General features: G+C 42.8%; 1 protein-coding gene across 3 annotated transcripts in view; it reads left to right on the top strand.

Moving 5' to 3' along the window:
- Positions 1-6: 6 nt before the first annotated feature.
- The window catches only part of cpa6 (carboxypeptidase A6), an 82,939-nt gene continuing 68,793 nt past the window's right edge, over positions 7-14,152 (top strand). For all 3 annotated transcript variants that reach the window (XR_015756900.1, XM_087985953.1, XM_043689378.2), the window contains exon 1: positions 7-200. Coding sequence is in view for 2 of the 3 variants with exons in the window: in XM_087985953.1 (XP_087842079.1) it covers positions 94-200 (107 nt within the window). In the remaining variant the exon portion in view is untranslated. The remainder of the gene's footprint in view (positions 201-14,152) is intronic.

Genomic DNA, 14,152 nt, shown 5'->3' with positions numbered 1-14,152 from the left:
CAGAAATCAAGTGGGTAAAAGGCCCGCTGAAATCTAAATATTAGGATGATTAATATTTAGATTTAAAACAGCTTTATCCCCTACTCCTGCATCATGGAGGGATATGTACGAATTCTAGCAGCTTCTCTGATATTCGCTCCAGTGATTATTTTGGGTCTAAGACGTGTGCAAGGCCTGTTGTATAATAATCGGTATGATGGGTGAGTAGTTTATTTTGAGTGCTGTTGAATTGTTGTTCAGCTTTCTTTGGTATCTCAAAGTTACTGGTTATTCCAAATTGCCCTGGAGAAGGTGGTGATGAGCTGTCTTTGTGAGCTGCTGAATTTATTGTGTTCTACCAGTAAGTATTTTAAGCTGTAAGTGTAGTTTTGGAAGGACTTTTTAAAAATGACAACCTGCATATGACAATTCTGTAAAAACATGTTTGATCCCTATGTAAATATAAATTAATGTGTGTCATTTAAAGTTTATGCTTGGGAAGTGCCATTAAGTTGGAAATCTGATCTTTAAGTTTGGGTGCTGTTGTAAATTGTGAGAAAGGGGTAATTGAGTTTTTAATTTCTCTTGAATTATTGGTTTAAAATTGAAAATATCTTCATATAGTTAGCTTAATGAAGTTGTTTTGCATGATTTGGTCTTCTCTGGGGCAGTAATTAATATTTGTAAATGCTTGAGATTGCTAGCATTAGAAGCAGGGCTGTTTTGTTACTCATGTATCTATGAAATTAATCAACTTAATAACTGAGGAATAGCAGAACTGTATCCCCACCATTTATTTAAATTGCCACAAAAATAAGCAACTATTAGATAAACAATTAAACAGCAAACATTTGTATACCTTACATAATGATGAGAGAGGAAAGCAGTTATACGAATACATTTGAGTTCGTATGTTACAAGTTAGGAAATATGTGTAAGTTTCTAATATTTACACATTCCAGTTTTGAAAAGTCACCATTGTATGACCAGGCCATAGGAATGCGCTCTCTCTCATTCAGAGAGATGATTGGTGGTGGTTTAACCTGAGGGTCATCACTTCTCAGGTGAGGGGAGAGATTGGGAAGAAGAGTCTTTCAAGGTGACCTCAGTCAGTGAAGGAATTGATTACAAACTGTTGGCATCAATCTGCATCACAAAAACAGCTGTCCAACTAACAGAGCTACCTGACACCATTCCAATTTATAAGAACACAGACATAATAAATATGCATCTTTATTGTACACTATTGATTGAAGCTAAGATCAAATGATAAACAATAATGACCAAATGTAACTGAAATCACCATTGTCACAAAGACCATCAATATGTCAAGTCAACCGAAAAGCTCAGTTAATCTTTGAATAATATTTTGAGCCTAATTTAGTTATTTGATGACAGATATGCTGGGATTACAATTTGTGTAAAATTGTATGTAAAACTTTATTGGATGAAGAGTAGAGCTGGAAAAAGCACAGCAAGTCAAGTAGCATCAGAGGAGGAGCAGAGTCAATGTTTCAGGTCAGAATCTTTCATCAGGATTCATGCCAAAAATTTTATTTCTAATCTTTGTAATTCCATCGACTCATTCAATAATTTAAATTAAACTAAATTAAAACAAAGATAGAAAACAACACAAAATACAATTTCACACAAAATGATTTAGACATAAAATGGACACCTGTCTTGAAAGGAACTGTGATTGTGGACTAATTATGTGATAAAGGTTCAACAGAGACTAAGAGATACTATGGATAAGTCCTTTTTATGAACATCTAAGGGCTTGTGCCAAAGTTGGAAGAGCCATCCCAAAGCTAAGCCTGATGGCTGATTTTGTAATACTCACAGAATCATAACTTGCAGACAATGTCACACGTTCTACAATCAATGTCCCTGGCTATGTTCTATGAGCAAGACAAACTCTGAAGAGATGGCAGAATTGTGACACTCAGTTGGGCGAGAGTTGCCCTGATAATATTTAACATTATCTCCAGATCTCATGGCTTCAAACCAAACATTGTCAGAGATGCCCTCTGCTGATTATCACTGACCATCCCTCACCCCCTTTGGCTGATTAATCAGTACTCCTTGACGTTGAATACTAAGGGGAAGAAACACTAAGTATGGTAAGCTAACAGAATGTACTCTAGGTGTGGAACCTCAATGTCTGTCACTGAATGTGACTTGATAGCATTGCTACTTATTAGGCTGATTGAGTCCTAAAGGACATAACTGTTGGAATTGGTCTTTGCCAGATGGTGAGTGATCCAGCATGAGAAATACTTGACCTTGCCCTCACCAGTCTATCTGTTCCTGATGATATTGGCTGGAAAGACCACTGCACAGTCTTTGTGAAAATAAAGTCCTATCTCCATGTTGAGAATGCCCCCTTCATTGCATTGTGTAGCAATATCACTATGCTCAATGGGATAGACTTTGAACAGATTGAACCACTCAAACCTGGGCATCCATAAGATGCTGTGGGCCATCAACAGCAGCAGAATTATATTCAACTACAATCTGTGACCTTGTAGCTCAACATATGCACCCACTCTAGTATTGACACCAGGTAAGAAAATCAACACTGGCTCAATGAATAAAATAGGAAAGTATGCCAGCAATAGAACCATACATGCTTATAAATGGGAGTGTCAACATATTTATGCCACAACTCAAGACTACTTGCATGCAAAACAGCGGAAGCACAATGCGACAGACAGAACTAAGTCATCCCACAACCAACAGAAGGGTCTATGCTCCGAAGAACAACCCACCCAGACCCATTCCCCTACACCTAACACTATGGGCAATCTAGCATGGCCAATTCACCTGGCCTGCACATTTTTGGACTGTGGGAGGAAACCGGAGCACCCGGAGGAAACCCACGCAGTCGCCTGAGGTGGGAATTGAACCCGGGTCTCTGACGCTGTGAGGCAGCAGTGCTAACCACTGTGCCACCATGCCACCCATATTTAAGGGCCTGATTTTCATGCAGAGGGTGGTGTGCGTATGGAACAAGCTGCCAGTGGAATTGGTGGAGGCTGGAGGATGCTCCAGAAATATCCTCACCTTCAATGATGGGGGAGCTCAGCATATCAGTGTGAGAGACCAGGCTGAAGCATTTATACCAACCTTCAGCCAAGTGCTGAATGGATGCATCATCTCAGTCTCCTCCTATAGTCACCAGTATCACAGTTGCCAACTGTTGGCCAATCTGATTCACTCATAGTGCCATGGAGCTGTACAACAGAGAAATGGACCCTTCGGTCCAATTTGTCCATGCTGACCAGATATCCGAAATTAATCTAGTCCCATTTGCCAGCATTTGGCCCATATCCCTCTTAACCCTTCCTATTCATATATTCATTCAGATGCCTTTTAAATGTTGTAATTATACCAGCCTCCACCAATTCCACTGGCAGCTTGTTCCATATGCACACCACCCTCTGCATGAAAAAGCTGGCCCTTAAGTCCCTTTTAAATCTTTCCTCTCTCACCTTGAACCTACACCCTCTAGTTCTGGACTCCCCTACCCTGGAAGAAAGACCTTGTCTATTCATCCTATCCATGCCCTCATGATATTATAAACCTTCGTAAGGTCACCCCTCAGCCTTGGATGTTTCAGAGAAAATAGCCCCAGTCTATTTAGCCTCTCCCTTTAGGTCAAACTCTCCAAACTTAGCAACATCCTTGCAAATCTCTTCCGCACCTTTTCAAGTTTAACAACATCTTCCCTGTAGCAGGGAGACCAGAATTGAATGTAGTGTTCAAAACATGGCCTAACCAATGACCTATACAATCGCAACATGACATCCTAATTCCTATACTCAGTTTGCTGACGAATAAAGGCAAGCATACCAAATGCCGACCTACCTGGGACTCCACCTTCAGGGAACTGTGAACCTGTACCCCAATGTCTCTTTGTTTGGCAATATTCCCCAGGACCCTACCATTAACTGTATAATTCCTGCCCTGGTTTGCCTTACTAAAATGCAGCACCTCACATTTATCTGCCACTCCTCAGCCCATCTGCCCAACTGGTCAAAGTTCCATTGTACTTCGAAATAGCTTCACTCCATATGATATTGAGCAATGACAGAAGGTGCTGAATACTACAATGACAATGGACCCTGACCACATTCCAATAATTCTATTCCTAATTGGCTGTGCCTCTAACCAATCTGTTCCACCACAGATACAACAACGGCCTTTGCCCACAAGTGTGTAAGGTTGCCCAGGTATTTCATGTTTGCAAAAACGAGAACAAATCTGACCCAGCAAATGACTGCCTGAGTCTATTTTCAATTATCAACAAAGGTACAGTGAAAGGAACTATTAACAGTGTTATCCAGTGGTACTTGATCAGCAATGACCTGCTCATTGATGTTCAGTTTGGGTTCCACCCAAGGCATAAGCTCTGACTGTATGTGACCCTGGTGTAAACATGATTCAAAGAGCTGAACTTCAGAGCTGGAGAGAAATTAACTGCCTGACACATCAAGGCAGCATTTCTTTGAGTGTGGCATCTAGGAGCCTGAGCAAAACCTGGAGTCAATGGGAATCTGGGTCAACCTCTCCACCACTTTGAATCATGCTTCATGCAATGGCTGTGGTTATTGGATGTCAATTGTCTCAGTTCCAGGACATCACTGCAGAAATGCCCCAAGGTAGTACCCTAGGCCCAAGCATTTTCAACTCCTTCATCAACTCCTTTCCTACTATCATAAGGTCAGAAGTGGAGATGTTGATGATTATTATTAGACAATGTTCAGCACTATTTCTGACTTCTTAGACACTGAAGCTATCTGTGCCCATCTGCTGCAAGGGCGAGACAATATTCAGGTCAGTGCTGGTAAGTAGCAAGTAAAATTCATGCCAAAGAAAAGTGAGACAATGCACACCTCCAAAAGGAGAGAGCATAACCATCACCCTTGACATTGAATGACATCACCGTCACTGAACACCCCCCACCCTGACTACCAGCATCCTTGGGGTTATCATTGACCTGAAACTGAATTCAACCAACTATGGTTCCAAGTGCAGGTCAGACCCTGGGAATTCTGTGGTAAGTAACTCACCCCTTGACTCCTCACCTATAAGGCACAAGCCAGGAAGGTGATGGAATATTCTCCAGTTGCCTGGATGATTGCAGATCCAACAATGCTCAAGGAGCTAAACCCATCAAGGTCAAAGCAGCTTGCTTGTTTGGCACCCCATCCACTTCCTCCAACATTCATTTCCTCCACTGAGGCACGACACTGAGGTACCGTCAATAAGTTTTACTGCAGCAACTCGCCAAGGCTCCTTAAGTAACACCTTCCAAATCCAGAAACACTGAAACCTGCAAGGACAAGGCCAGCAGATGCTGTCACGTGATACGTGATGTCATTCTGATAATATTTCTGGCCCTTTAATCCTGCAATCACAAACAGTAAATTGGAGAATTCATTCATTTGTAAGAAACATATTACAGTGAACATTTTACAACAGTACACAATGTTGGACAATAACAAGTTTTTTAAAAAGGGACTATACCGTGGAATGGGTTGCTAAGGTGGCACCATGTTAATTTGATCCATGCAGCTTAATTTCTGGTAAATAATTATATCTGAGGTCAGTTAGCGTCCAATTCCTGATGAGTGATATTTGTGTAGATTGACAGAGATTTGTCAAACTCAATTTTTTTTGTTTCTGAGAGGGTAGCTAATCCAGATCAGAGGAACACAATTAAACAGAAATGTAATTTATACATTTGGTAGCTTCCCTCTCTGTTCAGTTGTGACTTACTGGATTTCTTAAATTATAATTGTGTCCATCAGGTAATCGTCTATACTCTCTTGAGTTTAGGTGAATGGAAATGATGGCATTTTGAAGGCGTGATGGGGAGATGTTGAGGGGATTCTTGACCTGGTCAGGGGAAGGTATAATAAATTTGTGGCAAAATGAAAAATTTCTTCACCCAACAGGTTTTAAATCTTTGAAATTCTCCATCCCAGAGGGGTTTTGTGGATATTCCTTCATTCAGTGCATGTTTTTTTTCTAACATAGAAAGGGCAATGTATATTCAGAAGAAATGTCCTGTTGCTCACAAAGCAACAAAAACACAATAGCTGGAAACCTGAAAGGAAAACAAAATAGTTTGTATATAACCACACACACAACAAGATTGTCAAAGAGAAAAGATCAATTTACTGGAACTTGCACTTCATAATTCCAAGCTACGGACCCAAATGAGATTGATCTGTGTATTTCCAGTATTTTCAATTCTACAATGCTGAAAATGTCTCAAAACAAGTGAGATTCTTTATATAATATTGTATCTCAGTTGGATAGATGTAGGAAGGTCAGGTATGTACGAAGCCAGATACATTGAAAAAGGAAAGGGAATTTTGGATTCATGCAAAAGTGACTTACACAGGATCACAGAGGAAGATCAAATTAAAATCAGCACTAACTGGCTGATTGTCACTATTATTGTCCAGACTAAAGTGCTGCTGGAAAAGCACAGCAGGTCAGGCAGCATCCTAGGAGCAGGAAAATCAACGTTTCGGGCAAAAGCCCTTCATCAGGAATGAGGCAAGGAGCCTCCGGAGTGGAGAGATAAATGGGGGTTGTTGGGGGTGGGGAAGCTGGGGAGAAGGTAGTTAAGATAGTTGAGAGTGCAATAGGTGGATGGAGGTGGGGATGAAGGTGATAGGTCAGAGAGGAGGGTGGAGTGGATAGGTGGGAAGGAAGATTGGCAGGTAGGGCAGGTCATGAGAATGGTGCTGAGCTGGAAGATAGGAACTGAGGTAGGGTGGGGGGAGGGGAAATGAGGAAACTGGTGAAGTCCACATTGATGCTCTGGGGTTGACGTGTTCCAAGGCAGAAAATGAGGTGTTCTTCCTCCAGGCGTCGGGTGGTGAGGGAGTGGCGGTGGAAGAGGCCCAGGACCTGCATGTCCTCAGCAGAGTGGGAGGGGGAGTTGAAATGTTGGGCCACGGGGAGATGGGGTTGATTGGTGCGGGTGTCCTGGAGATGTTCCCTAAAGCGCTCTGCAAGAAGATGCCTAGTCTCCCCAATATAGAGGAGACCGCATTGGGAGCAATGGATACAATAAATGATATTGGTGGATATGCAGGTGAAACTTTGATGGATGTGGAAGGCTCCTTTGGGGCCTTGGATGGAGGGAGGGAGTAGGTGTGGGCGCAGGTTTTGCAATTCCTGCGGTGGCAGGGGAGGGTGCCAGGACAGGAGGGTGGGTTGTTGGGGGGCGTGGACCTGACCAGGTAGTCACGGAGGGAATGGTCTTTGCGGAAGGAGTGGGGAGGGAAATATATCCCTAGTGGTGGGGTCTGTTTGGAGGTGGTGGTAATGTTGGCTTTTGCCTGTCACTGTTAATGGCTATGCTCAAGAAAATGTACTTGTAATGTCCCACATGTTGTTCTATATAGCATATAGGGTTGTATGTATTGTGTTGTGGAATAATTTTCAAATTTGTTACATAAGCTTGATCTGAATTCATTGTATGAATGTTTGCATTTCTCAAAATAAAATGAACTAAAGTTGGCATCATCTCTATTTATGTTCAATTCTTAATTTAAATTTACTGTAGGATGGTTTGATTCAGTAAATAAGTGGTCTCAGTATAGACAGAGTTCTTGGTTAGTGTGGAAAGTTTCAGGCATAGCTGCATAGAGCATGCATTTATGGTAGAAATAATTTCCAATCCAAATGTGAAGCAGCAATTTTTTTGTCTGTTCTTAAACACATTAAGAACACATTAACAGCAGACAGGACAAATTTTAATCAGGCAAACCTAGTGGAACAGAGTAGCGGCTGAGTTAAAGTCAAGCTGCTGAACTTGACCCTTTGATTTCCAGCCAGGTGGAAATATATCCTTTCAAAAGATATATCCCTCAACACTCTGCAGTGGCCTTAATAAGCTGAGGGTCAGACCTCTGCCACTCAATATACATAAGTCCCACCTTCAAAAACTGCCAACCAATCTGACTGGCCAGCAGCTCTTGCATTTTCAGCAGTGTACGTGAGAGAAACTGGGATTGCAAGCATCTCCAGAGAGAAATGTTCTAGATGCCTGAGATGGGTAAGTCCTGGGCTTTTGGTCTGGACTATGGCAAGGGCTGAATGACATCACAGGTTCTTAAAAGAGACAGTGTAAGATAGCAGACGATGACATATCCATCCCAGATCGTCTCAACACCTCTATGCTCGCCTTGAGCAGAATTTCGGCGGAGAGGTAACACCTATCTGACAAGTCCTGACGAACCTATCCCAACAGTCACTGCATCAGAGGGCAGGTCAGGTTTCCTTCATGTGAATCCAAGGAAAGCGATGGGACCTGACGGAGTATCAGGATGCACACTCAGAGCATGCGCAGATCAACTGGCAGATATCTTCTCAGACATCTTCAACCTCTCCCTGCAGCAGGTACTGTCCCTGCTTGTTTCAAAAGTGACAACATCATCCTGTGCCTAAGAAGTGTCATGCTGCATGTCTCATTGACTACCGCCCACTGGCCCTAACTTCAATGGTCATGAAGTGCTTTGAAAGGATGATCATGGCATTAATCAACTCCAACCTCCCCACTACTCTTGACCCACTCCAATTTGCCTATTGGACCAACAGATCCACGTTAGATGTCATATCACTTGCCCTTCATTCCTTCCTAGAATGTCTTGATACCAAGAACAGCTACGTAAGAATCCTACCAATGACTACAGTTCAGCCTTCAACACTATTATCTCCTCAACACTGATTACTAATTAGTGATCTCAGACTAAGCCCCACTCTCTGCAACTGGATCCTCAGTTTCCTGAGCCACAGGCCACAATCAGTGAAGATTGGGGACAATATTTCATCCTCACTAACACTCAACACTGGAGCCCGCCAGGAGTGTGTACTCAGCCCCCTACTGTACTCACGGTGTGCCCATGACTGCGTCGCCAAATACCAGACTAATGCCATGTACACGTCCGCTGATGACACCACCATAGTCAGTCGAATCTCAGGTGGCAACAAAACAGAGTACAGATAGGAGGTGGAAGACCTGGAAAAATGGTGCACTGAGAACAACCCAGCTCTCAATGCCAGCAAAATCAAGAAACCCATTATTGACTTTCGGCGGGATGTTATTCATGCCCCCCCCCCCTACACATTAACAACACAGAGGTGGAACGAGTGATGAGTGTCAAGTTCCTGGGAGTGGTCATCCACAACAAGCTTTCTCGGAATCTTCATGTGGACGCACTGGTTACAAAGGCCCAACAACGTCTCTTCTTCCTCAGGCAGCTGAGGAAATGTGGCATGACGGCGAATACCCTTACCAACTTTTATAGGTGTGCCATCGAGAGCATTCTGTCTGGATATATCATTACCTGGTACGGCAATGTACCATTCATGATCGGAGAGGGTTACAGAGAGTGGTGAACTCAGCCTGGACAATCACAAAGACCAACCTCCCATCTATAGAATCCATCTACCAAGCCCACTGTCAAGGAAAGGCTGCCAGCATTCTCAAAGATCCATCCCACCCTGGCAATGTTTTTCTACAACCTCTACCACTGGGGAGAAGGTACAGAAGCCTGAACACACGCACCAGCCGGTTTCGCATCAGTTTCTACCCCACTGTTGTTAGAATACTGAATGGACTCTCAAACTCTTAACATTTGCCTGTACCTGTGTTTTTGTTTTTGCTGCTGTTTACCTATTATTTACTATCTATGCTACTTAACTCTGTGATCTGCCTGTATTGCTCGCAAGACAAAGCTTTTTACTGTGCCTCGGTACATGTGGCAATAAGTTAAATTCAATTCAATTGTTGGGATGGGCTGGGGGGTGGTACCTGCACCTTAGGGTGTTGGGTTTTGAAGACCAGGCAGGAATGGACAATTGATCTTAAGAGATTGGTGCCACAGGAGCACCCCGCCTCCCCCTGCCATAGGATGTACTCACATGTTTTCACCAGGTGGGAAACAAACAATGACTTCCTCGCTCTCATCCATTTTCCGGTGCCCAGTGAGACAGATTGACAATCTTAGTCCACTATGATTGGGCAATTGTGGGCTTCAATAGTTTTGTGGGTGCCTCACCCACCTCCTTGAATCTGTTCCATCGTTCGATGAGATTACAGCTGAGCTGTGGTCTAACTCCATATCCCTGCCTTTGGCCCATATGCCTTATTATTTTTGCTTCACAAATATTTATCGAGCTCTTGTTTAAAACTAACAATGGATCTAACAACCGCTGTCTTTTGTGAAAGAGCATTCTAAACATATACCACCCTTTGTGAGTAAAAATGTACTTAACATCTCTCCTGAAAGGTCTGGTCCTAATTCTCAGACATGCCACTTAGTTCTAGAATCCTCAACCAGTTTATCTTCATCCACCCTGCCTTTTCCTGCAGAATACAATAAAAACATGCCATGCAGTGGACAGCAGAGAAGGTTACCTCAGATTACAACAGGATCTTCATCAGATGGGCCAATGGGCTGAGAAGTGGCAGATGAGTTTAAGTTGGATAAATGCGAGGTGCTGCATTTTGGGAAAGCAAATCTTAGCAGGACTTATACACTTAATGGTAAGGTCCTAGGGAGTGTTGCTGAACAAAGAGACTTTGGAGTGCAGGTTCATAGCTCCTTGAAAGTGGAGTCGCAGGTAGATAGGATAGTGAAGAGGGTGTTTGGTATGCTTTCCTTTATTGGTCAGAGTATTGAGTACAGGAGTTGAGAGGTCATGTTACGGCTGTACAGGACATTAGTTAGGCCGCTGTTGGAATATTGCGTGCAATTCTGGCCTCCTTCCTATCGGAAAGATGTTGTGAAACTTGAAAGGATTCAGAAAAGATTTACAAGGCTGAACAGGCTGGGTCTGTTTTCCCTGGAGCATTGGAGGCTGAGGACCTTATAGAGGTTTATAAAATCATGAGGAGCATGGATAGGATAAATAGACAAAGTCTTTTCCCTGAGGTGGGGTATCTGGAACTAGAGGGGATAGGTTTAGGGTGAGCGGGGAAAGATATAAAAGAGACCTAAGGGGCAACTTTTTCACACAGAGGGTGGCATGTGTATGGAATGAGCTGCCAGAGGAAGTGGTAGAGGCTGGTACAATTGCAACATTTAAGAGGCATTGGATGGGTATATGAATAGGAAGGGTTTGGAGGGATATGGGCCGGGTGCTGGCAGGTGGGACTCGATTGAGTTGGGATATCTGGTCGGTGTGGACAGGTTGGACTGAAGGGTCTGTTGCCATGCTGTACACCTCTATGACTATGACTCTAATCACATCTGATTAAATTGTAGCACCCAGTTAAATAAGTGATGATATAGAAGGCAAACATTCTCGCTTCTTGGGCAGTAAACTTATTGGTGATTTTTTCCAGAATGAAGGAAGAGAGGGGTAAGAAATTCTGAGCAAAAATGAAGGAAATAGCAATACAATATGAAGTCATGAAGACTAATCCACGAGTAGATAATGGAATCCACTGAATCTTCAACTTAATGCATATTAAAGATAGAATTTGGAACAGTACAGCACAGAAACAGGCCCTTCAGCCCACTGGGTCTGTGCCAACCATAATGCCATTCTAAACTAATCCCATCTGCCTGCACATGGTTTGTATTCTTCTATTCCCTGTCTGTTAGTGTGTCCGTCAAAATGTACCTTAAAAGTTCCTGTTGTATCTGCTTCTACCACCTCACCTGGCCGCACCTTCCAGGCATCTACCACCCTCTGGGTAAAACAATAGGTCTACTCTTTCTTGTAAATGCTTTCTGCATTTTTCCCAATGCCAAACGGAAGTGAGCATTATGGATCCAAATCAAGGTCAAATGATTGATACCCATATTTACCCTCTATTGCTTTGGAGAGCACACAAGGCAGATAATAGGACCATGAGGTACAGGAGCAGAATTAGGCCATTTAGCCCATTGAGTCTGCTTCCTATTCCCATTTGGGACAACCTGGTGGCTCAGTGGTTAGCACTGCCGACTCACAATGCCAGGGACCCAGGTTCAGTTCCACCCTCAGGCAACTGTCTGTGTGGAGTTTGCATGTTCCTCCCATGTTTGAGTGGGTTTCCTCCAGGTGCTCTGGTTCCCTCCCAGAGATGTGCAGGCTCAGTGGATTGGCCATGCTAAATTGCCCAAAATGTGCAGGCTAGCTGGATTAGCTGTGGGAAATGCAGGGATAGTGTTGTGCGGTAGTTCTGGCTGGGGTGCTCTTCAGAGGGTTGGTATGAACCCAATGGGCTGAATGGTCTGCTTCCACACTTTAGGGACTTCATGAGTCATTGCTGATATCTTCTTACTAAGGGACAAAGCTATATTTGATGTCATAATCTCCACAATGCATGACTTAGGTATAAAAAGTGTTGCCCTATTTAGCATTCCAGGGAATCACCTCAATAAGAAAGATTTAGTGATGTGTCTTGAACATGCCTGAGATTTAGAATGAAAGGCTCTCCTGTCTTTCCCAGCCTCGCACAATGTCATACTTGCCTTTGCTGTTTGGAAGCCAGTAAGATAACAAGGAGTGTAATTCTGCCATGTATGTCCTTATTAAATGTCACCCTTGGGATATAAATCACTTGACGTGCTCTCCTTTTGTGTATGTGTCAGTGCACAACTGCTGCACAATTTTATCTGTTTGACAAATTCTGATGCTGTTCCTCCTCTTTGTCCACAGATACAATTCATAACAAAATCCATGGTCCAAATTTATAAAGGCACAGGCAAAAATGACAAATGGACAGAACCCTTTGCAAAGAAATGGCAAAGGGAGTAACATTCCTTTTTTAAGAAAATGCACTAGAGCATTTACAAAGTCATCTTCAAATACAGTATTGGTTATTTCCATGTCCTTGTAAATGAAGGTTACTGCATCTGCACAATTGTGGATGCCCATTTTGCATAGATCATACCGACAAACTAGCATTGGGAAAAAATGTGGGTAACATCATTATTATAAGGAGATGATTGTCTCTTTCTTCTAAGTGCTTCCGGCATTTATCATGATGCTCAATGGAAACAGGCACTCCGAGCAGAAATCCAGTCCAAATGATTCATACCCACTTTTTCGCTCCTAAATGAAAGTGCACAAGGCAGAGAATCTATATTTGATGTCATAATCTCCAAAAATAGTTCACATTCCGAGAGATCAAAATAAGTAACTGCAATGTGGGAAATAGACGTACGCTAAGGAATTTTTGTTTTGTAATGATGACTGCTGTTTATTGTATATTGTTAAAAATCACACAACACTAGGTTTAAATCTAAGAGGTTTATTCGGAAGTACAAGCTTTCAGAGCGTTGTCCCCCGGATGAAGGAGCAGCACTCTGAAAGCTAGTGCTTCCAAATAAACCTGTTGGACTATAGCCTGGTGTTGTGTGATTTTTCACTTTGTCCACCCAGGTCCAACACTGGCATCTCCACATCATATCTTACATTGAACTTTAAAAATTGTAAATCAAAATATTTTTAGGGTGAAAGGAGAGAGATTTTAAAAAGATATGACAGGCAAATTTTTTACACAGAGGGTGGTTCGCGTGTGGAATGAACTGCCTGAGGAAGTAATGGATGCAGGTACAATTACAACATTTAAAAGACATTTGAATTGATACATGAATAGGAAAGGTTTGGAAGGATATGGACCAGGAGCAAGCAGGTGGGGCTAATTTAGCTTGGGACTATGTTTGTCCTGATGAAGGGCTTTTGCCCGAAATCGATTTTCCTACTCCTCGGATGTTGCCTGACCTGCTGTGCTTTTCCAGCACCACTCTAATCTAGACCCTGATATCCAGCATCTGCAGTCCTCACTTTTGCCTATTATCAGCATGGACTAGTCGGATTGAAGGGTCTTGCCGTGCTGTATGACTATGGCTATGACTCTTGAGTTCATGAAGGGAAGCATGCTCAGCAATATAGATGAGGAGAAATCTCTTCACCCAGAGAGTGGTGAGTCTGGGCAATTCAATACCACACAAAATGGTTGAGGCCAAAACATTGTGTTTTCAAGATGGAGCACCCCCCCTTCCAGGAATGCCTACTCAACTGTAGTGCCTACTGTACTCCCTGTATACCCATGACTACGTCGCCAAATACAAGACTAATGCCATTTACAAGTTTGCTGATGACGCCACCATAATTGGTCGAATCTCAGATGGCAACAAAACAGACT

This window comes from Chiloscyllium plagiosum, unplaced genomic scaffold (assembly GCF_037043375.1).
Source record: "Chiloscyllium plagiosum isolate Xiang-an unplaced genomic scaffold, Cpla_swu_hap1 HiC_scaffold_4, whole genome shotgun sequence".
Classification (NCBI taxonomy): domain Eukaryota; kingdom Metazoa; phylum Chordata; class Chondrichthyes; order Orectolobiformes; family Hemiscylliidae; genus Chiloscyllium; species Chiloscyllium plagiosum.
This window is presented reverse-complemented; position numbering and strand designations above follow the sequence as displayed.